We start from the raw sequence: 25,661 nt of genomic DNA, 5'->3' as shown, positions 1-25,661 counted from the left end.
AACATCTAGTGGAAAGCCTTCGCAGAAGAGTGGAGGCTGTTATAGCAGCAAAGGGGAGACAAACTCCATATTAATGCCCATGATGTTGGAATGAGATGTTCGACAAGCAGGTGTCCACATACTTTTGGTCATGTAGTGTATGTATCATTCATTTAATAGCTTTTGGGTAATAAGAGCAGGTAGCGGTATCCCACCGACCGCTTGTCTATTCGTTTGGTGGGATACTTTGGAGTCGCTTTTCTTCTGAGGACACTCCCTGCTTCCACTGTCCGACGTCACCGGCTAGGAGTGGATGTCTCTGTTATAAAAACACATGGAGAATTGAGGACGGGAAGGCTGAACGAAAAACGTATTTTTTTCCAACTTTATTATAGGCAAAGGTATAGCAGAATAATCTACATTTCCCTGTTTTTGAAAGCACACGGATGACGCGTTTTTCCGTTTTGGGAAGTAGGCTAACATGAGATTGGTGCGTTTTTTCTTGTGTTTTTCTTTCGTCAGAGAGAAATAACAGTATTCCTGCCTAGCGGATTGGAGTGTAAATCCGCCATATTCGGCTTTACCACGCCCGGGAGTCGAGCTATTGGAAATAAAGCGAGCACGTTTATTCATGTATTTTCTCATCGAATGGATTATGGGACTATTAGGATACGAAGACATGCTTTAAAAAAATATGTGAAGAGGATGACTGGGCAAGAATGAGAATGCTTATCACATTGTTTTAAACGGTTCTGATGATCATATTTAGAAGGAAACTCAGACTTCCCAATTAGAATTTCTGACATTTAGTTAACTCCCCGAGCCACTGTTTGCTGACTGACAGTCCGTCAGAAAGCGAAACGAAACGGGGGAGGGGGGTCAACAATTTCTCAAATAGCCTATACATTTTCCTCTCCCCCCAGGCTATGCCGCTTTATAACGCGTCCATGTTTTTTGCAGCTGTAATGGCGTGATTTGATATCCGTAAATTGTTATAATTTATCGCAACTGGAATCTGCGTAGTGCATAAAGAAGAAGGAAAGGTGATTTTAAAAGAATGACCCTAGACGCCATAATGGCGTGTTGCCTAAGCGAGGAGGCGAAAGAATCCAGGCGGATCAACGACGAGATCGAAAGACAGCTCCGCCGGGATAAGAGGGATGCTCGCCGGGAATTGAAGCTGTTGCTTCTCGGTAAGCTAGTGGTGATGACGAGTGATGCAAATAAAGGCGAAATTCAATTTGGGTGGTGCTGCGCGAGTTACTCCTGAAAACCAGACTAACTTTGTAGCCAGCCACACATGCCAAATTGTAGCAGTTCTATCAATCGCAAGTGTTCCAAAGCAATTTTATTTGAATATTGCTACCTTTTTAGAATTAAAAAAAATCGCAGGAACCGTCCAACTATTCACTTCAATACGTCGTAACTAGGATGATAGACTTGTGGTTTCTGTCTGTTTACGGACGAGGCCAAAGTCTAGGCGTTTTATTGGTAGCAATTACAGGGTCGAGAAATCCTGAGCTAAACGAGTGTTTACTTGCACTACATATAAGACTTGTAGACGTTCTTGAATGTTTCGAGTCGGAACGTTTGGCCCAACAATCTGTGCGCGCGACTCGCCCACGTCTCTAAATGAGACGGCCTTTTTTAAAGGTACACTCTGGGATAAGGCTTTCTGTTCAATGGTCATTTCAATTCCTAACATTTAACCTACCCGTTGACTCAAGAAGAATATAATTTATGAATGCTTAACACAACTGTACTTTTCTATCACACCCCCAAAATATAAAGGTTTATTCGTGTTTACAAACATGAAGACCTTAAGCAAGAAAGAGGCTAATAGTTTTAAACATATTTTTGAAGGTATCATGTGGATGTCATGGATTGTCAGTCCTTGCATCTAGAGCTATGTCTATGAATTTGAGAGGGGTTACATTTCCTCAGCTCCATCCCTCAGCTTCTGTATAGGCCTATATCAGGAAAAGTGTCAGGGGAAAACGTTTTGTTAATTTTTTAATCCTAGAATGTAGGTTTAATGGACCATCTTTTACTAAGTTACTATTCATTATTCGAGTCTGTCTGTTTTGGATATAGGCCTGTATGATGAAAGTTACTTATGTAAAAAGGCTGGCTTGTAAATGGACTTGGTTTGAAAGGGGCAGATGTAATCAAATAATCTCCTAGCTGCCTGAACTGAAAGCCAGCTCTCATAGGACATAGGTCAGCAAACTGGATTTTTCGCACACTTGCTGCACGGCAGCAGCCGCAACAATTCTTTGAAATGCAGTATTGGTAATTCACAGAATAAACAGGTCATTGTGAGGGGTCATTACTAACACACTAACAGTGATCGTTCATTTTCGTTTTCTGGGTGTATCGAAGAAGTCCAACAGTTGTTAAATGACTCTGTCGCCAAATGAGTTTGGGGAGTGCATATACAGTGAACTTTAGCATTGTTGACCTTTTTGCTTCATTGACATTCTTTAAGAAGAATGTAGCTCAGTTAGCCAGGATAGCAATGGTGTGCAATTGCAGCTCACAATTCAGGGCGTTCCTGCATGTGGGCATTCCTTGCTAGCTAGCGGGAGCGACACCGGTAGACAGTGTCCTTTGCTCCTGCCTGCCAAACACCTGCTCTCACCGTCGTTAACAGAATTGCAGGAAAACAGTGCCCGATTGGCGGGAGCGAAGGACACTGTCTATCAGTCGCCTCCCACTAGCACGGCAGGGGCGACACTGTGTGTTAGCTAGCATGCTAGTTAACTAGCACACGGTGTTGCCCTCGCCTCCCGCTTGCTGTTTGCCAGAGTCCTCCTTAGGACTAGCTGGCTAAGCTAGCACACAGTGTCCTTCTCTCCCACCTGCCGAAAACTTTCCTTCGCAGTCGATAACAGAACTGCGTGAAAACAGTGCCTAACAGCCGGGGGCGAAGGACACTGGCTACCCATGTACGGCTAGCTAGCTACCGTTGTCGGTCCCGCCCCTTCTGGCATCCAAAATGCATTAACACCACCTACCGTACTGGAGAGCTTCCGCCTGTCCAAACTTAACATGTACCAATAGAAGTATAAAAAGGGGTTCCTGCATATGCAGGAACGCCCTGAAATGCGGAACACAATTGCATCCGTCTCCAGAATAGTGGGTTCCTAAGTCGCTGTAAGTCGCTTTGGATAAACACGTCTGCTAAATGGCGTAATTGTATTATTATTATTATATTGTAACTATACTAGAGCATCGGCCATGTGTCAGTTTTCTTACTTGAATGCAACCCCTCATGCACCACTCAGAATACAGGGGGTCTCTAGAACCAGGCAAACCCTATAGAGTTCTGACACTCCACGTTGAGTGCGAACAGGTGGGGCCTCAGTCTGCTCATTGGCTCTTTGTCATCACAGAAGAAGTTAATTCCATTTGAATGTAAAATTCAGAAATGTAAAAATGTAATTTGTGTTACCTTCCTGAATTGACTGCCTTTAATTGGAATTGAGCCCAACCTTGCCTTAAAAGCGTCCACATGCTTCCCAGCCAAAACAGTTCAGAAGAGTTTGTGCATATATTATGAGGACGTTTTGGACTTTGGTGAGGGTTTTTTCGGCTGTCCAGGCACACCATTTGTTTTCTAGAGGCAAGCCGAAGTTCGGAGCTGAAGTCTACGCCCATTTGTTGGTGATTGGTCAACAGTAGGGATTCTTCAATAAAGTCTTTGTGGTCATTCAATGAGAGACTACTCCTTTTCATGCACGTTTTCATTGGGAAATACTGCACCAAACATCTTAGTTAGATGTAAAATTGCATGACTAAGATCTCCTCGGCAAAATGATGACATTAATGACCGATTCTTCAATTATCTTAGATTAATTCAGACTATTTTGAGGAACTGTATACTGGCTACGGTATCTCAAAATGGACAAACAATACTATTGCGTTTTTTCCTGTTTTTCAAGCGAAGGTCTTTTAAGAGAGTATGCCAGCACACTCGTTCGGTTCACCTAGCCGACTTTGACTAACCGCCAACCGAAATGAAGAATGCTGACGCCTTACCTAAAGTATCTTGATGGGACCACCCCTAAAGCAGTCCGTTTGTGAATTCAGGTGGGATCCTGGGTAACATGTATTCTATCACATACCATTGGACTGTCTGGTGCAAGTGTATAGGATACGTCAGATGCATAATATAAGAACATCAATATTATAATAGAAAGCACTATAAATTAAATGTATTATGTTAGGCTACTTCATTATTATTGTATTTATCCTTGACCATAATTTTTGTTGTCTACAGCTACACGTCCTCATAGAAAGTAGATGCACAATTCACAGTTAAAAAAAATACAAGATGTTTGTCTATGATGTAATATTTCCAAAGTTGCGTTAGTTCCCTAAAAAATGACTTGTGTCAATGTTATGATGTAATCCGTGTGAGAGAAGCTGGTAGAGTGATGGGGGAAGAAGACTGTTGCATTGATACAGGCCATCCTTATTCTGTGTTCGTAACCAAGTGGGAATTTACCACAAACGACTAGGAAAAATCCACTTGAATGACCCTTCAACTGGTAATTACTAGTGGGAAACTTGTCGATCATCCCTGAGCTCCGATTTCTCCCACATGTGGAACTCAAACGTCACCTACTAAGGAAATTACCTCAAACAGCATTTTCGGCAGTTAAACGTAACAAAACAGTATTTATAAAAAGCTAACTATAAATGTGCTTTTTTTACTCTTTAAATTGCTTACTTGCTTGATAGCTGTACATTTAGGTTATGGTTTACGCATCTTGTTGGCCGTTAGTCAATCAGCATTTATCAACGACTTCAAAGCACATGAATGCATGCAACTGGTATTTACAACTTCACAACTGGTAAATCCCACCTCCCACTTGTTTACAAACGGAGCATTAGAACACATTAGTACTGGTCTCTACACTGCGTGCACAATTATTAGGCAAGTGAATATTCTGATCTTATCATTGTTTCTATTCATATTTTTGAACTCCAAACCATATAAACTTGAATGCTTATTGGATTTAATCATTTTCAGGTGATACGTCTTTGTGTAATGAGGGAGGGTGTGGCGAACGTGAATAACACCTTATATCAAGGTGTGTATAATTATTAGGCAGCCTCATTACCTCAGGTAATATGGGCCAAAAAAGAAATTTAACTGACACTGAAAAGCCAAAAATGTAAAATGCCTTTCAGACGGATGCGACACTCTTTAAATAGCTAAACTATTGAGGTGTGACCACCGGACAATCAAACGTTTTGTTGCGAATAGTCAACTGGTGCGCAAAAATCGCGTGGGGAAGAAAAGGCGCAAATTAACTGCAAAAGACTTGAGAAGAATTAAACGTCAAACTACCAGGAACCCATTATCCTCCAGTGCCACCGTATTCCAGAACTGCAACCTACCTGGAGTGTTCAGAAGTACAAGGTGTCAAGTGCTCAGAGACATGGCCAAGGTCAAGAAGACTGAAACAAGACCACCACTGAATAAGATTCACAAGTTGAAGCGTCAAGATTGGGCAAAGAAATACCTGAAGACAGATTTTTCAAAGGTTTTATGGACAGATGAAATGAAAGTGACTCTTGATGGACCAAATGGATGGGCCCGTGGCTGGATCAGTAATGGACACAGGGCACCACTTTGAGTCAGGTGCCAGCAAGGTAGAGGGGTACTGGTATGGGCTGCTATCATTGAGGATGAGGTAGTTGGACCTTTTCGGGTTGAAGATGGACTAAAAATCAACTCCCAAACCTACTGCCAGTTTCTGGAAGATTCTTTCGTCAAACAGTGGAAGAAGGAAGAAGTCCTCAGCATTCCAGAAGGCCATGATCTTCATGCAGGACAATGCTCCATCACATGCATCCAAGTACTCCACTGCTTGGCTAGCCAGCAAGGGCCTCAAAGATGCCTGAATAACGACCTGGCCCCCTTCCTCACCTGACTTAAATCCTATTGAGAACTTGTGGGCCCTTCTCAAACGTGAGATTTACAGTGATGGAAGACAATACACCTTTTTGAACAGCATTTGGGAGGCTGTGGTTGCTGCTTCAGCGAAAATTGATCGTGAACCGATCAAGAAACTGACAGACTCCATGGATGGAAGGCTCATTGCAGTTCTTGAAAATAAGGGTGGCTATATTGGTCACTGAATATTTTTGAAAGGCCAAAAATGTTAGATAATTGTCATTTTGTGTTACTTATCTGTTACACTTACTCTAAAAATTGAGAATAAACAAGTGAGTTGAGAGAAATTATTTTTGTAATCTAGTTGCCTAATAATTCTGCACACTAATAGTTGCCTAATAATTGTGCACACTTATATATTTCCCTGAGAAAGACAACTCACTTTTCCTTTGTTAAACATTCAGGTTTGAGGTTCAATAACTTTGGATTGACTGAGAGCATTGTGTTTGTTCAACAATAAAATGAATCTCGAGGAATACAATTTGCCTAATACTTGTGCACGCAGTGTATGGTTTAGGCCTGATTTACCTGCAGCTCTGTTTGTGACAATCACATCAATGCTCTATAGACGGTGCTGTAAAAATACTTTAAAGTACTACTTAAGTTGTTTTTTTTTGGGTATCTGTACTTTACTTTAAGTATTTATATTTTTGACAACTTTTACTTTTACTCCACTACATTCCTAAAGAAAATAATGTCGTTATTATTCCATTCATTTTCCCTGACACTCAAAAGTACTCGTTATTTGAATGCTTAGCAGGACAGGGAAATGGTCCAATTCACACACTTATCAAGAGAACATCCCAGGTCAACCCTACTGATGATCTGGTGGAATCACTAAACACGCATGCTGTGTTTTGTTAATTTTGTTTGAGTATTGGAGTGTGCCCCTATCTATCTGTTTTCAATGGTTCCGTCTGGTTAGCTTAATATAAGGAATTTGAAATGATTTATACTTTTACGTTTGATGCTTAAGTGTATTTGAGCATTTACTTTTGATACTTAACTATATTTAAAACCAAATACTTTTACTCAACTTGTATTTTACTGGGTGACTTTCACTTTTACTTGTGTCATTTTCTATTAAGGTATCTTTACTTTTACTCAAGTATGATTACTGGGTACTTTTTCCACAACTGTATATAGACCAGTGGTTCCCAAACTGTGGGTCGGTACTCACTTGTGGGTCACGGCAGGGGTCCAGGTGGGTCGCAGGAAGCAATTTTTTTTGTGCATTTCAAAAACAAATATATTTTGTTTATTTAAAAAAAATATATACATTTACATTTAAGTGTGAACTTAAATGACTAAAATAAAGTATGTAGACAAGATAAGGGACTTACAGTGAGGGGAAAAAAATATTTGATCCCCTCGTGATTTTGTACGTTTGCCCACTGACAAAGAAATGATCAGTCTATAATTTTAATGGTAGGTTTATTTGAACAGTGAGAGACAGAATAACAACAAAAAAATCCAGAAAAACGCATGTCAAAAATGTTATAAATTGATTTGTATTTTAATGAGGGAAATAAGTATTTGACCCCCTCTCGATCAGAGAGGGGGTCGTCAGAGGTGTCTTTTATACAGGTAACGAGCTGAGATTAGGAGCACACTCTTAAAGGGAGTGCTCCTAATCTCAGTTTGTTAGCTCTATAAAAGACACCTGTCCACAGAAGCAATCAATCAGATTCCAAACTCTCCACCATGGCCAAGACCAAAGAGCTCTCCAAGGATGTCAGGGACAAGATTGTAGACCTACACAAGGCTGGAATGGGCTACAAGACCATCACTAAGCAGCTTGGTGAGAAGGTGACAACAGTTGGTGCGATTATTTGCAAATGGAAGAAACACAAAAGAACTGTCAATATCCCTCGGCCTGGGGCTCCATGCAAGATCTCACCTCGTGGAGTTGCAATGATCATGAGAACGGTGAGGAATCAGCCCAGAACTACACGGGAGGACCTTGTCAATGATCTCAAGGCAGCTGGGACCATAGTCACCAAGAAAACAATTGGTAACACACTACGCCGTGAAGGACTGAAATCCTGCAGCGCCCGCGAGGTCCCCCTACCCAAGAAAGCACATATACATGCCCGTCTGAAGTTTGCCAATGAACATCTGAATGATTCAGAGGACAACTGGGTGAAAGTGTTGTGGTCAGATGAGAGCAAAATGGAGCTCTTTGGCATCAACTCAACTCGCCGTGTTTGGAGGAGGAGGAATGCTGCCTATGACCCCAAGAAAACCATCCCCACCGTCAAACATGGAGGTGGAAACATTATGCTTTGGGGGTGTTTTTCTGCTAAGGGGACAGGACAACTTCACCGCATTAAAGGGACGTTGGACGGGGCCATGTACCGTCAAATCTTGGGTGAGAACCTCCTTCCCTCAGCCAGGGCATTGAAAATGGGTCGTGGATGGGTATTCCAGCATGACAATGACCCAAAACACACGGCCAAGGCAACAAAGGAGTGGCTCAAGAAGAAGTACATTAAGGTCCTGGAGTGGCCTAGCCATTCTCCAGACCTTAATCCCATAGAAAATCTGTGGAGGGAGCTGAAGGATCGAGTTGCCAAACGTCAGCCTCGAAACCTTAATGACTTGGAGAAGATCTGCAAAGAGGAGTGGGACAAAATCCCTCCTGAGATGTGTGCAAACCTGGTGGCCAACTACAAGAAACGTCTGACCTCTGTGATTGCCAACAAGGGTTTTGCCACCAAGTACTAAGTCATGTTTTGCAGAGGGGTCAAATACTTATTTCCCTTATTAAAATGTAAATCATTTTATAACATTTTTGACATGCGTTTTTCTGGATTTTTTGTTGTTGTTATTCTGTCTCTCACTGTTCAAATAAACCTACCGTTAAAATTATAGACTGATCATTTCTTTGTCAGTGGGCAAACGTACAAAATCAGCAGGGGATCAAATACTTTTTTCCCTCACTGTATATATTTTTGAGAACTTACAATCAACAAAATAAAAGCTAGACAATCAGGCACCGTTGATTTTGTTATAATGTTCGAGCATATGAACACAGCATTAACTGCAAAATTCTCTCAGCTCCATGCCAACATGTTTAGAATTGCAGGAAATTAGCTTTACAAATACATGTTCTCTCTGATGCCAGATTTACATTTTTTACTTATTATTTGGTCTGTGTATGTTTTTTCACCGCTCAACCCTTATGGTTGGTTGCGACTCAAAAGACACCTCAATTGGTGGGTCACGAAGCAAAAAAGTTTGGGAACCCCTGATATAGGCTGCTACCTTAACACATATATAAACTAGTCCAGTTGCCAACATTGGAACAACATATTCCCCGTCCTCTAAACTCCAATCTAATCACTAGTATCTCAGCAAGCTAAATTAAGTGCAGGTAATCTTCGGTCTTTACAAGATCAGTGTGGTTCTAACTCCATTTCCCAACATGCTGTATGTATGATCCCAAAACATTGTAGCTTTCTCTACTTCATGTGTTTCTGTGTTTGGGGGGACTCTGGGTTAGAGGGTACCACTTTAACACTTTCTGTAGGACCCTAACCGTATGCCTGGCAACACCCTTAGTCTGCAAAAGATCTACATGTACTTTACAACAGGACCAGCTGTCTGTAGTCCACTGGTTTCAGTCCCAGCCAAAGACCAGTTGATGGTTTCATGTCTACTATCTCTAGTTATCAGAGTCATTCACCAGGGACGTGTTCTATCTCTGATCCAGAGTTACAGGAAGTGATGTGTGATGTGTTGCTCCATTTCTCCCCCAGGATACACCTGCTTGCCCTCCCCTCTCCTTATTTATAGCTTCATGTAAATGAAGAGGTTCTTCTATCTCCTCTCAGAACTGTGTGGGGGGGAAGGGGGACGACGACGACGACTGTGTCCCTAATGGCACTCTATTCACTTTATAGTGCACTTTTATTTTTTATTTTTTTTGACAAAGGCTCATTGGTCAAAATAAGTGCACTATAAAGGGAATAGGGATACATTTGGGACACATCCTGAGTAATTCATCATTATGTTGTCCCTGTGTAGAGCTCGTATAGGATATTAACCTCCAGTTGTGGTTTGATGGAGATAAGATACCTCATCATTATGTTGGCCCCGTGTATCAAATCAAATTCTTAGTCACATGCGCCGAATACAACAGGTGTAGACCTTACAGTGAAATGCTTACTTACAAGCCCCTAACCAACGATGCAGTTTAAAAAATACGAACAAGAAATAAAAGGAACAAGTAAATAAAGAGCAGCAGTAAAATAACAATAGCGAGACTATTTACAGAGGGTACCGGTACAGAGTCAATGTGCGGGGGGCACCGGTTGGTCGAGGTAATATGTACATGTAAGTAGAGTTATTAAAGTGACTATGCATTGATAATAACAGAGAGTAGCAGTGGTGTTCAGGAGTCTTATTGCTTGGAGGTAGAAACTGTTTAGAAGCCTCTTGGACCTAGACTTAGCGCTCTGGTACCGCTTGCTGTGCGGTAGCAGAGAGAACAGTCTATGACTAGGGTGGTAGATGTACATTTAGGTTCTGTTGAGGACCTCTGTCAAGGATCTCTCTAGGATCTAGAGCTCACATCACAATAGTTATTGTATCCATGGAGATGTTGTTCTTGGTCACTGACCAGGCCAAGAAATCTAAGGAGCTGGCAGGAGAAGCTGGGAAAGGAGATCGAGAATGTGTGTGTGTTTTAAATGTGAATAGGGCTGTAATAGGTGATTATGGATTTTGGTTTGTTTGTCTTGACTCTGGGTCAGATGCTATCCTTGTCTGGATATAGTGCCTCGCACTTCTTCAATTACCCATTCCATTTCCAAGATGGCGTAGCAGTCATGTCGTGTCCCGTGTGTGTGGTGTATGTATATATATATATATATATATATATATATATATATATATATATATATATATATATATATATATATACTTTTTCTATTGTATTATTGACTGTTTGTTTATTCCATGTGTAACTCTGTCTTGTTGTTTGTGTCGCACTGCTTTGCTTTATCTTGGCCAGGTCGCAGTTGTAAATGAGAACTTGTTCTACCTGGTTAAATAAAAGTGAAATAAAAAAAACAAAACATATATTCCTTCCTTCCTTCCCCATCCTCACCCCTCTCCCCTTTTACCAGGTACTGGAGAGAGTGGGAAGAGCACCTTCATTAAACAGATGAGAATCATCCATGGCACCGGCTACTCAGAGGAGGACAAGCGAGGCTTCACCAAGCTGGTGTACCAGAACATCTTCACTGCCATGCAGTCCATGATCCGTGCCACAGAGACCCTAAGGATCCCTTACAAATATGAGCACAACAAGGTAAGGAGGGAAAGAGGGAATGGAAGTGTGTGTGTGACAGTGAGAATGAGAGAGATGTGTTACTGAGCATAATCTCCTCCTTTATGCTATCTTTCATGGAACAGTCGTCCACAATCACATCCTGTCTGTTTTGGCACTTCCTGTGTCTCCCTGTCACTCTCATCCAACCCCCTTCCATGTCATCCAGCCAAGGGTTTGTGTGTGAGTGAGAGGAAAGTCATGATCTGGTGTACTAAACCTAATTCTGCCTATTCCTTTGACCAAATAGTGGTGCTATCCCCTTCAGTTACAAACAGTTGGGTCTGCAGAAAAGAAAGTTCTCAAGTCACATCTAGAACTGCAGGTAATTCCACATAACTGGCCAATAGAGGAACTGAGACCCATCTGTTATCGACTGGCCACGTCTCATTTGAATCCCTAGGCCTGGTGTGACATCTGACCATGTAGTCTCATGTTGTTATTTGAGGATAGGATGGTTCCCTTATGTATGTTCAGTGGTTTCTGTTGTTCCTTAGTGTTCATATAGTCTTATTGATTAAATCACAAGTGGCCTGTATTGTATATGAAGCTTGTGGAATTTTCCTGTTGTGCTGGCTTAACGATTGGATACTTTCAACAGGGGGCAGTAGCATGTCATTCCCAGGTTGTCACCAGGAAAAACAATCACTTGCTTTTTGGGTTTTGGTAACAAGGTACAGTAGAAATAAGTCATGAGGTGAGGCCAGATAAGGAAGTGAAGACAGTCATGTGACATAAGGGAATTCATTTTCCTTTTTCTAAGTAACATTAGAACATGATACTTCTGGAGTTGGGCTATGTGGTAGATTCATATTAGGCACGAAGAGTCATCTGTGGAACGGCATAGTGAAAGAAAAAGGCCGCGTTTTAGGCTCTTTTTTTTGTAGGCTGTGCATCTCAGAAGATTCCTATATGATATTATTGCGCTTCCTGAGACGTTAATTAAACACCTCTCCAGGAGTCATGGGATCTGGTCATCTGTGCACTACAATTGCAAAATCGACCACCTGGAACACAGCCATACTCATCAACTGTCAAGATTGCCTGCCTCTGCCTGGGTTATGCTTTAGTCCCATGTAAGACACATAGAACCTTGAATTGATGCCATTCAATTGATGTTTGTTTCTGTCGACTGAAAGTCTAACCTGGAGGAGCGTCTTAATCAGTTTTTTTCCTCTCTCAGGGCAACGCTAACGTGGTCCGAGAGGTGGATGTGGAGAAAGTCAGCACGTTGGCAAACCCCTACATAGACGCCATCAAGTGTTTATGGAACGATCCAGGCATCCAGGAAGCTTACGATAGGAGACGGGAGTACCAGCTGTCGGACTCTACCAAATAGTGAGTAAATGAGATCTCGAACTCTACTTATGAAGGCCATTCCTGCGAGTTGCTAACTTCAATCTCAGACAGACAACTTCAATGGTCACGATGTTATAAATATTGTACTTTATCTATGGTCAAATAGTTAGTAAATAGTTAGTAAATAGGAGATTTCATGGTCGAATGTTCCCTAGGCTGCCAACTTAAAATATCCGACCATGTCTGGTCATTCTTTTTCTATACTTTCATATATTATCATCACCTGTCAGTGGGCACTCACAATACTTTTTTTGTCTCCGTAGTTACATGAATGCGCTGGTCCGGATCGCAGAGGCCTCATACCTTCCCACCCAGCAGGATGTGCTGAGAGTTAGGGTTCCCACTACGGGCATCATCGAGTACCCCTTTGACCTCCAGAGTGTCATCTTCAGGTATGCCAACCATCAAGCTCACTGGGCTATTCTATTCTAACAAAGCAACAATGGAATAGAATGACACCCTGAGATGAAGGATTGTCTCAGTTCTCGCACTAGCCACTGATTATATGTACTATTCCACTTCCATATTGATGTAGTGGGGAGAACAGACCAGTGGGTAGAGCTCTATCAATTGATGTTATATTCTTGGGGCATCTACACTCAGTTGCCAGTTTATTAGGTACACCCATCTAGTACCGGGTTGGACCCTACCTTTTCCTCCAGAACAGCCAGAGTTCTTCAGGGGATGGAAACGTTGCTCAGTTGGTATCAAGGGACCTAATGTGTGCCAGGAAAACATTCCCTTCACCATGACACCAGGCAGGATGGGGCCATGGACCCATGGTGCTTATGCCAAATCCTGACTCTGCCATCAGCATGATGCAACAGGAACTGGGATTCGTCAGACCAGTTGATGTTTTTCCACTCCTCCATTGTCCAGTGTTGGTGATCGCGTGCCCACTGGAGCCACTTCTTCATGTTTCTAGCTGATAGGTGTGCAACCCGGTGTGGTCGTCTGCTGCAATAGCCCATCCGTGACAAGGACCGGCCAGTTGGGCGTTCCGAGATACTGTTCTAGACACCACTGTTGTACTGTGCTGTTATTTGCACAATTCTCGCCATTCTCCTTCAACCTCTCATTAACGAGCTGTTTTCGCCCACAGGACTGCCGCTGACTGGAAGTGTTTTTTGTTTGTCGCAGCATTCTCTGTAAACTCTAGACACTTGTGCATGAAAAGCCCAGGAGACAGACCGTTTCTGAGATAGTGGAACCAGCGTGCCTAGCACTGACGACCATACCACGCTCAGTCGCTTAGGTCACTCGTTTTGCCCATTCTAATGTTCAATTGAACAGTAAGTGAATGCCTTGATGCCTGTCGGTCTGCTTTTATATAGCATCCCAAGGCCACGTGAACACTGTCTGTAGGAGTGAACCATTTTGGCAATGGGGTGGTGTACCAAATAAATAGTGTGTAGTACCAGCTTGGAAGTTCACTAAAACAATGATCATGTAGCGAACACGAATAGGACCTACAGTATATTTCCATGCCATCTCTAGTGGTACTCAAGTCATCTGCACTTAACGCTGCTCCTCTGTTCCTATGACAGGATGGTGGACGTGGGGGGTCAGAGGTCAGAGAGGAGGAAGTGGATACACTGCTTTGAGAACGTCACATCCATCATGTTTCTGGTGGCACTAAGCGAGTATGACCAGGTGCTCGTAGAATCTGATAACGAGGTGAGCGTTGTTTTTGTCTATTTAACACACACACACACACAACAGGGCTGGCGTTATGGGTGGGCCTTAGGGGTTCTGCCCTACCGTACTTCGTTGCCTGTCCAAATAAAATAAATATTGAAATATTTATAATTTTCTACTGAGACGAGCGATGACAGAAAGACTCAATCTCAGATAAAGCATCAAAGCGAGCTAAACAGCGCCCCTCTGTCTCAGTATGTGTAGCCCATGTATCTGATGCTATCTGGCTAAAAAGGGTTATGGCATGTCATACTCTTTTTGGCCATAAAGCATCAGGTACATGGGATATTTTTTATTTAACCTTTATTTAACTAGGCAAGTCAGTTAAGAAAATTCTTATTTTCAATGACGGCCTAGGAACAGTGGGTTAACTGCCGTGATCAGGGGCAGAATGACAGATTTTGACCTTGTCAGCTCGGGGATTCGATCTAGCAACCGTTCGGTTACTGGCCCAACGCTCTAACCACTAGGCTACCTGCCGCCCCGGATATATATAGTAAGACAGAGGGGTGCTGTATCGCTCGCTCAGATGCTTTCTCTGGTGATTTTCAGCTACTTGCGAATTAAAGGAAAGTTGGCGGGTGCACAGTATGCTGTTCAGATGCTGGAATGATTTTGGACGAACGTCCGAAAGTAACCTACTTTTTGAAGTGATTTGTTTGACAATCAGATGAGAAAATTGACTGGTTGTGTTAATGCCACATTAAAAAGGTAATACATTTTTACAGTTAAATGACATGTCTTTTACTATGAAATCCATTAAAAAAACACAGGCGGTCCCGTGAAGAAGAAAAAAGAAAAAACCTTGCCCACCTATGGAAATCAAATGCCCGTCCAAATGATTCGTTCTGGCGCCGGCCCTGACACACAAAGTACACCTATTTGACTATTTAGTTAACAGCAGCACTTTGCATGAAGTTACATCATTTGACAATAGGACTCCGAATAATATCCAACAAAGCAAGTTAAATACAGGTCTCTGAAACATGTTACAATTCCGTCACTCAAATGACATTATTACAATGGACAACATAATGTGAATATCTGTGGCTATGGTCTTCTCTCAACTATGGTGTATTAGAGACACACCTCTGCACTTTTAAAGGTGAAAGGCTTTTCCTAATTTAAAATAATGAAGATAAGACTGCTTTTTCCAGCTAGACTTCCCTTCCACTTGGAAAGCAGTTGTAAATTACTCCTGCAGCTGTTTTGAATACAGCCTCAGGGCGACAGAACTTCCTCGAAGGCACAACATCTGTTTGTTCCCAGCAGTTTCCAGCATGCGCTTGGCTTTTTCACTGTCTGTGTCCTTGGGGGAAAAAACGGAGACCTTTAAAACATCATTAATGTTTATGGTGACAATACAATAGAAACAGCATAAGACCAGTTGGTTGGATGTAAAGCTGTGAAATATTATCGTTTTGTCACCTGTACTTCAAACCTCCATGCAAATCTGAGAACTATGAGACCTGAAAGATTGCTTGTGGAGCACCGCACACAAATGAGCAGAGATTTGTGACAATACTCTTGTCTAAATGGATATGGCATCATAGAATGAACTTTGTGGATCACTTTAGGTGCGGTGTGTGTCTAGCAGTGAATGTAAAGGTTAAAAGAAAGTACATAGCAGCCCAGTGGTGAAATGAAAAGGCATCTGGAGGCCATCTCTCTCTCTATCGCTCTGATTTAAAACCTGTTCTTAACGGGATAGTGTAGCTGAACTTACACTTTTAATGAAAGCAGCTGGACTTAAACTGTTCTTCTACTCTCGTTTCTCTCTCAGAACCGAATGGAGGAGAGTAAAGCCTTGTTCAGGACCATCATCACATATCCCTGGTTCCAGAACTCTTCCGTCATCCTCTTCCTCAACAAGAAGGACCTCTTGGAGGAGAAGATCATGTACTCCCACCTGGTTGACTACTTCCCAGAGTTTGACGGTGAGTGGCCTCTGGGTGAAAATACAGTTTCCTTTTACTTAAAGCCCACTGGTAGAATGGTTTATGACTTGTTAAAAGCATTCATGAGCCTTTTTATAATGTGTAATAACAAGGCTTATAATATGTTTATGTCTCTAACATAGGTCCCCAGAGAGATGCCCAGGCTGGCCGCGAGTTCATCCTGAAGATGTTTGTGGACCTGAACCCAGACAGCGACAAGATCATCTACTCCCACTTCACCTGTGCCACAGACACGGAGAACATCCGCTTTGTGTTCGCCGCTGTCAAAGACACCATCCTGCAGCTCAACCTGAAGGAGTACAACCTGGTGTGAAACCATAGAGTTAGAATATTAGAAGGGACTTCAGCATGAGCAAGGCTGGGGCCCAGAGACCCTTCTCCAACTTACTCACTGTCAAATCTGTGAAGAAAAACAGAATGGTTACATAATATTCATTTATTGCCATTGTTGACCCTTTTCTTTTGTTCTATTTAAAAGAGAACATGATTGAAGGGTTTAGGGGGTTTGAAGGTCACTGTTGGATATGTAAAGCACAGTTCCTCCAATTATTCTAATTCTTTTTAGCGTTCTCTTTTTTAAAGACACTCAATGTGGCTGCTGGGTTCTGTCCAATGCCTCTGAACTTGATTCCAAGGTGCTCCCGCCATTTAGTTTTTGATTCGATCTAGCCGGTCCATTCCAGTGCCAGTCTGTGGTGTCCACTCTCCTGCTTGTCAACTAAGACCTCTGCAGTTCTAATTCATGAATGAACACATTTTTTCCCCCTGAAAGGGAGAAAAGTGTTGACACTGTGATTTCTTAAAATTATTGTTTTGATTATTGCATCCACTTTAGTACCGTTTGACCTGTACAATCAGACACACAGTAGGGCAGGAGGTCAGTCATTTAACTGGGCGAGCATCATGATGCTCATCACCCATCTCAGTCCCTAGGGTCAGGAGGTCAGTCATTTAACTGGGCTGTATAGTGAGCGAGCATCATGATGCTCATCACCCATCTCAGTCCCTACGGTCAGGAGGTCAGTCATTCTGGAATCAAGTTGTGCTGTACCAGGCTTTTTAAGGTCCTATATATTGCCGATGCCAAGAGGATGTAGCGTTAACTCGAGGCTCCCTTTCACGCTGTTAACTAGAAAGAGTATTGGAGGCAAGACAGGACACAGCCTTTTGAAGGATCCAAGAGTTTACCGTGTGACCTTTTAAAGTGTTTCACCACGTTTGTGGTAAGACTTTTCTCCCCCATCTTGTATTAATTGTTGAATGCCAAAACCACTTGTTTGAGTCAGTAAGCCAAGCCTGACAAAACACTCATTCACTGGAGTCCATAGGGTCGTTGTTGTTAGGGCCAATCGTAGTGGCCAATCGTTTTGCGGCCATTGTGAGGATATGATAATACTATTGACAGTAGAAGCTGAACTCCGCTAGTGACCGGTTGTAACCATAAGCCCCTTTTTATTAAAGGCTTGCGTTTGTAAGGATTACCAAAGTATGAAATGGTTATTTTCTTTTGCCCAGACAGAGGCAGGGACTGGCAGAGGGAGGACCTTGCTCTACTGATGGGTGACAGTCAGTTGTGAGAATCTGCCTTTGAAAGAGGTTATTCTCTCGTAGAGGGGCTGCTAGTCTTCTCTCACTGCCTGGACTGAGCTGGGCCACTGCAAATGCAGCTATGGCAGCCAGTCATAGCTCCGAGGTCTCACGTAGACTGAGCAAACACAATGCAGCTGTGTCCTTTTGATTGTCCAATCACAGCACGGCTGTCTGACTGTTTTAGTTTGTTAGCAGTGGAGATGATTAGTTGTTTCCCACGTTAAAGGGGGCGGAGCATTGAGCACAATTTGTACCAAAGTAATCCCTCACTTCTGATTGGCTCCAGTGGCTCTGACCCCCAGTTATTTCTGAATATATCAGTTTTTTTTGTAACAATGCCCTAAACATAAGCCTGTAATTGACATTGAGGCATAGTGCAATTATGAATGCTATAATCATTGTACATCTCTCTCTTATTTATATATACAGTTGAAGTTGGAAGTTTACAGACACTTCGGTTGGAGTCATTAAAACTCGTTTTTCAACCACTCCACAAACTTCTTGTTAACAAACTATGGTTTTGGCAAGTTGGTTAGGACATCTACTTTGTGCATGACACAAGTAATTTTTCCAACAATTGCTTACAGAAAGATGATTTCACTTATAATTCATTGTATCACAATTCCAGTGGGTCAGAAGTTTACATACACTAAGTTGACTGTGCCTTTAAACAGCTTGGAAAATTCCAGAAAATGAAGTTATGGCTTTAGAAGCTTCTGATAGGCTAATTGACATAATTTAAGTCAACTGGAGGTCTACCTGTGGATGTATTTCAAGGCCTACCTTCAAACTCAGTGCCTCTTTGCTTGACATCATGGGAAAATCAAAAGAAATCAGCCAGGACCTCAGAAAAAAAATTGTAGACCTCCACAAGTCTGGTTCATCCTTGGGAGCAATTTCCAAACACCTGAAGGTACCACGTTCATCTGTACAAACAATAGTACGCAAGTATAAACACCATGGGACCACGCAGCCGTTATACCGCTCAGGAAGGAGATGCATTCTGTCTCCTGGAGATGAATGTACTTTGGTGTGAAAAGTGCAAATCAATCCCAGAACAACAGCAAAGGACCTTGTGAAGATGCTGGAGGAAACAGCTACAAAAGTATCTATATCCACAGTAAAACAAGTCCTATATCGACATAACCTGAAAGGCCACTCAGCAAGGAAGAAGCCACTGCTCCAGAACTGCCATAAGAAAGCCAGTCTACGGTTTGCAACTGCACATGGGGACAAATATTGTAATTTTTGGAGAAATGTCCTCTGGTCTGATGAAACAAAAATAGAACTGTTTGGCCATAATGATCATAGTTATGTTTGGAGGAAAAAGGGGGATGCTTGCAAGCCGAAGAACACCATCCCAACCGTGAATCACAGGGGTGGCAGCAGCATGTTGTGGGGTGCTTTGCTGCAGGAGGTACTGGTGCACTTCACAAAATAGATGACATCATGAGGGAAGAAAATTATGTGGATATATTGAAGCAACATTTCAAGACATCAGTCAGGAATTTAAAGCTTGGTTGCAAATGGGTCTTCCAAATGGACAATGACCCCAAGCATACTTCCAAAGTTGTGGCAAAATGGCTTAAGGACAACAAAGTCAGGGTATTGGAGTGGCCATCACAAAGCCCTGACCTCAATCCCATAGAAGATTTGTGGGCGAACTGAAAAAGCGTGTGCGAGCAAGGAGGCATACAAACCTGACTCAGTAACACCAGCTCTGTCAGGAGGAATGGGACAAAATTCACCCATTTTATTGTGGGAAGCTTGTGGAAGGCTACCCAAAACGTTTGAACCAAGTTAAACAATTTAAAGGCAATGCTACCAAATACTAATTGAGTGTATGTAACTTCTGACCCACTGGGAATGTGATGAAAGAAATAAAAGCTGAAATAAATATTTCTCTATTATTCTGACATTTCACATTCTTAAAATACAGTGGTGATCCTAACTGACCTAAGACAGGGATTTTTTTACTAGGATTAAATGTCAGGAATTGTGAAAAACTGAGTTTAAATGTATTTGGCTAAGGTGTATGTAAACTTCCGACTTCAACTGTATGGCAGCATCCATGTTGGCTTTGTAATCATGACTTTTTTGCCAGATTGAATGTGAAGTATTGAAAATATGTATGTCTAATATATGGCTAATTAATTTGGGAAAAAACATGTTTTTTAAGAGGAGAATGTATATATTTTTTTGCCAGTTAATTTTTCAACAAGAAACCAAGTGCAGTTTTAGATCTGCATAATGAGCAATCAATATGCTCTAACGGAACGGTATGCCACAAGCTGCAATAGCTTTTGTTCATTCACTTTTGTATGAAAGACTGCAGACTCCAATTACAGGGCTAATTCCATTTGTTTAGACCAAAATAGTGGTTTCAGGAAATGAGCACTTGTCCTAAGTATTACTAGATGAGGGCCCTTTTTGAAAACACTTAATTTCTTCCTTTCCTCATTGGAGTAGTCACTGATCTAGCATGATTGGATATGTTAAAGCTAGAATCCCAGTGGTCACAGATGTCAGTTCAACGTTTAGATTTTTCATTTGTTTGAGTTGTCAACTAATGTGAAATCAACAAAAAAACACCATGTCATTGGATTTAGGTTAAAAGTTTGGTGAAAAAAAGACATTCTCTTACGATGACTTTTTTTTCGAATCCAATCAGTTTTCCAAGTAGATTTTCCAAGTTTTAGTTGAAATCACTAAAACAACATTGATTTAATCAGTTTTTGTCCACTGGGATCCCACTGCCAGATCAGTGATTTCTCCAAGGAAGGGAGGCAGGAAGGATGTATGAAAGTATTCAAACAGGGCTTTGGTTTCCCCTAGTCCTCCCCACACTGGGACTACTATGTTCCATTGGGGCTTATTGTTCAGGGGCCATTTAACGTAATGCTGCACCCCCTTCCAGTGTCGTTTTGCTGTCGAGGTTCCACGAAAACAACCCTAGATTAGAACCATCCCGAGTTCCTACATGCTTGAACCTATCCTGGGTTGTGTTCATTAGGCATGCAACGGAAAATGTTTTCGAAAAATAAAGAGTTTCTTATTGGACAAGGCCAGGTTTCAGTCAGTTTTATTTTATTTGGTGCCTAATGAGCACGACCCAGTTCTTTCAGATCTGTAACATTGAAGGAGTAGGGGGCAGGGGCTAGGGAATGGGACGTGGGGGTGTCTTTTTAACGGCACTTGATTACCAGAGTGGGTGATGGGTTAGAATACAGGTAGGGGATCAAATGTGGCACTTTCCATATTAGCACGTGCACCACGCTCACAATATGCTAGGCACACACATTTGTTTAAATAAATTTCAAATCCAGTTGAGGAATGTACATTAATAGAAGCTTTTGCATATGTTTTGATGGCTAATCATCAGAATGTACATTCTTTCAAATGTATTTATGAACTACATAAAAGTGATAGAAAAACGTTCACATGTACATGTGCCTCCTGCCCTTATTTAATTAAGGAACACTTCATCATGTTTCCGCTCTCTAAATGAGTATGTATGACACCTGTATGAACATGTTTCGGTATTCACACCGAGACCAGAAGGCTATGTCACGAAGCCAGCCAGAAAGTAACAGGAAAGACAGCAAAATGTATATTGAGTGTAGATAGATGCCATAAAGGGTGGCAGATATCCTAGCGCTTAAGAGTGTAGGGCTAGTGACCAAAAGGTTGCTGGTTTGAATCCCTGAGCCGACTAGGTGAAAAACATTTCCACTTGCCCTTGAGCAAGGAACTTAAGCATAATTGCTCCTGTAAGGCGCTCTGGATAAGAGTTAAATTAAAATAATGAACTCCTTTCCTAGAGGTGCTTGACAGATATTTACCTTGTGAGGTCACTGGCTTTGGTGCAATAGAGACCATGACGAGGAACAACTTGTGCAACATTTCTATAGGCTATGGAATTGTGTGACAAAACAGAGTGATGGCCTCTTTTAAAAAGAGGAGGATTCCAACAGTTTTCTATAGGCTAGGCCTACTATGTTATTTCTCAACTTTTCCTAATATTAAGCACATTGCTTCTCTTTACAACAGTTCTATAGCCTACCTGGCTGGCATGAAAATGAACCACGGGAAGTGTCCTCCATTTGCGATTTAAGTGCATAGATTAAATGTTGTTTTTTCCCCCTTGCTCTTGTTTCGAGACAGGTGCATGATAATGGTACATTCTAATCAAAACAAATTTAACACATTATTTAGTATATGTAAAGACAAAATTAAATCAAGAATAGTCTGATAGGTGACAATATTAGCCTATCACTTGTGAATTATATATTATCACTTGTGAATGATGACCAGCTTGTGTGCAGTAAGGCAAGAAACAGTGTATGCCTTTTTTTTGCAACTTTTTCAAATCATAGTCGCACACATCATGTACCCTAGCCCATAGGCCTATATGTTTTGAAAAGGTTAGAATCACAACTAAAGTGGCCAAATGACTTCTTAAAATTAAGCACATTAATCTGCTTTACAACTGGTGTAGAGCCTAACTGGCATACATAAGCAGTGTGTGAGTTTCAAGTCTGGGGAAGATAATTTCAACATAAAAATGCACCTTTACAAAAAAAACATTACATGCATAATCGCATTCGTGGTGACTTTTGAGAATGGTGTTTTCCCATTAATGCAACATTTGTGCTTATAGCCTACTGCCATGTGGGCATTGCTGCGCTTATAATGTGAATAAATGGCCTAATAGTTTATCAACATTTTAACGTTCTGATCTGTTGCGTCAGCCTCATTGCTTAAATATTTTTTTTTTATGCTAGTGGTTGTATTAATTTGGGATCTATCACATCCCACATCTGTCCCAGACTAGGTTTGGAATATTTCTTTCTCGCACAGAATAGGTCAACTTTTGCACTATGGGGGATAGTAGATTGACATAGGCTAGTGCTTTTGCTGTTTGTTAGGCCAACTCATCTTGTTGGTTGACGAAAAGTAAATGTGGACAGTTCTTCCAATATCTTCAATATCCGCCACGGATTTGGATAAGAAAACGCGCAGTTGCGTCCTGAATGTGTCTGTCTTCACTGGTCACATGACGGAGAGCCATGTGAGTGAGAGGGCCTTCGGAGCATGCAGCCGGGAGAAGGGATTTATAATTATTATATTCAGTCCAAGGGCACAATGGACCACTGGCCGTAAAAGGCATGGATTTTTTTTAGGAGGCCTTACGGCCACACAAAGGGGATGCCACCGGGAAACTCGAGGCATTATCAAGTGCTTGTCGAATTGTGAATGAGAGACTGATGAAGTGCACACAGCCTGCGTAAAAAACAAAGCAGAGCTCATGCCTTTCAAGCAACTTTTTGTCGCATCATGCAGACTTCAAATGTATTAAAAATCAAACCATATAGCCCAACGTTTGTATCATAACTTAAGTTACATGAATAACTCTAAATTAAGCATATTGGAGTATGTTTCTTTGTTAACTGCTCAACACAGAATAGCCGCATGTGCGCACACCCTCAAATCGTTTGGAGAAAATATTGTTTCTATTTTATTCAGCTTTGTTCAATTGTATTCTTTATACTATAAAATGCCACAGAATTCTAAGCAAATCTTGTCTGCTAAATGAACTAATGTAACCCAGAGCCATATGGCATAGCCAGATCACGGCCTCACATAACAACTCAAAGTATGCTATTCTGTTCTTATGAAATAGACTACATTTTCTTAATATCATGTTTCTTTAAACCTGTCTAAAATAATATTGGAATTATTGTGATGGTACATTTATTAAGTGTAGACGTTCCAAAGGTCTGCCTCAGTGGCTTGTAGGTTATGCCTGGAAGGCAGCAGAAGCTAAATGTGTTTATGTTAATTAACGGTCAATTACTATGAGACTGGCAGTTATTTGCTTTACAATCACCTGCTGACAAAATGTCATGACCATCACAGCCCTACTCACAACCGCAGACCACATGTAACCGCGCCATCCCAGGATCTCCACATCCGGCTTCTTCACCTGTGAGATGAAACTGAGGAGTATTTCTGTCTGTAATAAAGCCCTTTTGTGGGGAAAAACTCATTCTGATTGGCTGGGCCTGGCTCCCCAGTGGGTATGCCTATTCCCTCCCAGGCACACCCATGGCCATGCCCCTGCCCAGTCGTGAAATCCATTGATTAGGGCCTAATGAATTTATTTCAGTTGACTGATTTCCTCATGTAACTCAGTAAAATCAATGAAATTGTTGCATGTTGCGTTTATATTTTTGGTTCAGTTTTATTAGCCAAAATAGATAATTAAACTCATCTATTTCTAAAGCAGGAAGACTCTAAATTGGAAGTCTTGATTTAGTGTTACTTTTGTCATATGAGCCTAGGTATTATAGAAACATAACAGTGCCTTAGTCTCCTTGTAACTACAGGTAACTGCCAAAATATTGGAAACACCATCTTAATAGGGCGTTGGGCCACCACGAGCCGCCGAAACAGCTTCAATCGGCCTGGCATAGATTCTACAAGTGTCTGGAACTCTACTGGAGGGATGTGACACCATTCTTCCATGAAAAATTCCATAATTTTGTGTTTTTTTTAATGGTGGTGGAAACAGTGTCTGAGGCGCAGCTCCAGAATCTGTTCAATTGGGTTAAGATCTGGTGACACACACACACACACACACACACACACACACACACACCACACACACACACACACACACACACACACACACACACACACACACACACCCTTTAAACCCCCTATGCTCCTCTGAGATCTCTTCTTCTAGCCATGGTAGCCATAATAATGGGCAACTGGGCATTATTATACATGACCCTAAGCATGATGGGATGTTTTAATTGCTTAAATAACTCAGGAACCACACCTGTGTGAAAGCACCTGCTTTCAATTTACTCAACCTGGTCTCAGGGATAGACATAACATACTGTAGTAAATGTAAATCCTGGACACTCTAATTAGTATGATATGTTACGTTTCATATGGTATGTATTAATTTGTGGATGTCCATCATCCATATCGTATGATATGTTACGAATTACAATTCGTATGTTATGTTATGAATTGCAATTCATGCAATATGTTACGAATTTTCAGAACACATGATATTTTACAAATTCCAATTTGTTGTGGCTAACGTTAGCTAGGTGGCAAACATTAGCGAGGCTTGGAGTTAGGGGTAAGGTTAGGGTTAGTAGTTAGGTTACTAAGTAGTTGCAAAGTTGCTAATTAGCTAAAATGGTCAAGTTTCCTTGATGAGATTCAAAAACACAACCTTTGGGTTACTAGATGTTCGCTAGGAGTTAGGGTAAGGGGTTAAGGTTAGGAGTTAGGTTAAAGAGTTAAGGTTAGGGGAAGGGTTAGCTAACATGCTAAGTAGTTACAAAGTTGCTAAGTAGCTAAAATTCTCCATGATAGGATTTGAACATGCAACCTTTGGGTTGCTAGATGTTGGCAGTATACGCCCAACCATCCACCCCACTTTCACTTTTGCCATAAGTAATCTTCTGTTTTATGTAACCATACCAAAAATAACATATCATACTAATTTGAGTGTCCTGGATGTACCTTTACTATATTAGGTCTAGTCTATGAGACCAGGCTGATACACTTTGTATCCCTCATTTACTCAAGTGTTACCTGTATGTAACTATTCAGTCGGGCATCTACTGTGTGTAAGGCGCGTCAGTCCCCGCCACGCCCCCGTGGAGATGCGTCCTCCTACGACCGTGGAGTTCAGGATGTACCAGAGCGCCATGTAATAGTGACTGCTTCAATAATAATCATTGCTCGT

General features: G+C 41.6%; 1 protein-coding gene across 2 annotated transcripts; it reads left to right on the top strand.

Moving 5' to 3' along the window:
* Positions 1-777: 777 nt before the first annotated feature.
* Positions 778-16,869, top strand: LOC106585689 (guanine nucleotide-binding protein G(q) subunit alpha). 2 transcript variants are annotated; one of them, XM_014172178.3, is made up of 7 exons: positions 778-1,172; positions 11,080-11,264; positions 12,466-12,620; positions 12,905-13,033; positions 14,189-14,318; positions 16,123-16,276; positions 16,420-16,869. In XM_014172178.3, exons 1-7 carry the CDS (start codon positions 1,037-1,039, stop codon positions 16,608-16,610), a joined length of 1,080 nt encoding a protein of 359 aa, XP_014027653.1. In that variant the 5' UTR covers positions 778-1,036; the 3' UTR covers positions 16,611-16,869. The 2 variants fall into 2 exon arrangements, with proteins under 2 accessions (XP_014027653.1, XP_045562801.1); XM_045706845.2 differs by lacking the exon at positions 778-1,172 and adding an exon at positions 3,823-4,071.
* Positions 16,870-25,661: the final 8,792 nt, after the last annotated feature.

This window comes from Salmo salar, chromosome 24 (assembly GCF_965601325.2).
Source record: "Salmo salar chromosome 24, fSalSal1, whole genome shotgun sequence".
Taxonomy (NCBI): Eukaryota; Metazoa; Chordata; class Actinopteri; order Salmoniformes; family Salmonidae; genus Salmo; species Salmo salar.
Note: the sequence above shows the minus strand (reverse complement) of the source record. Positions and strands in the feature narration are given on the sequence as shown.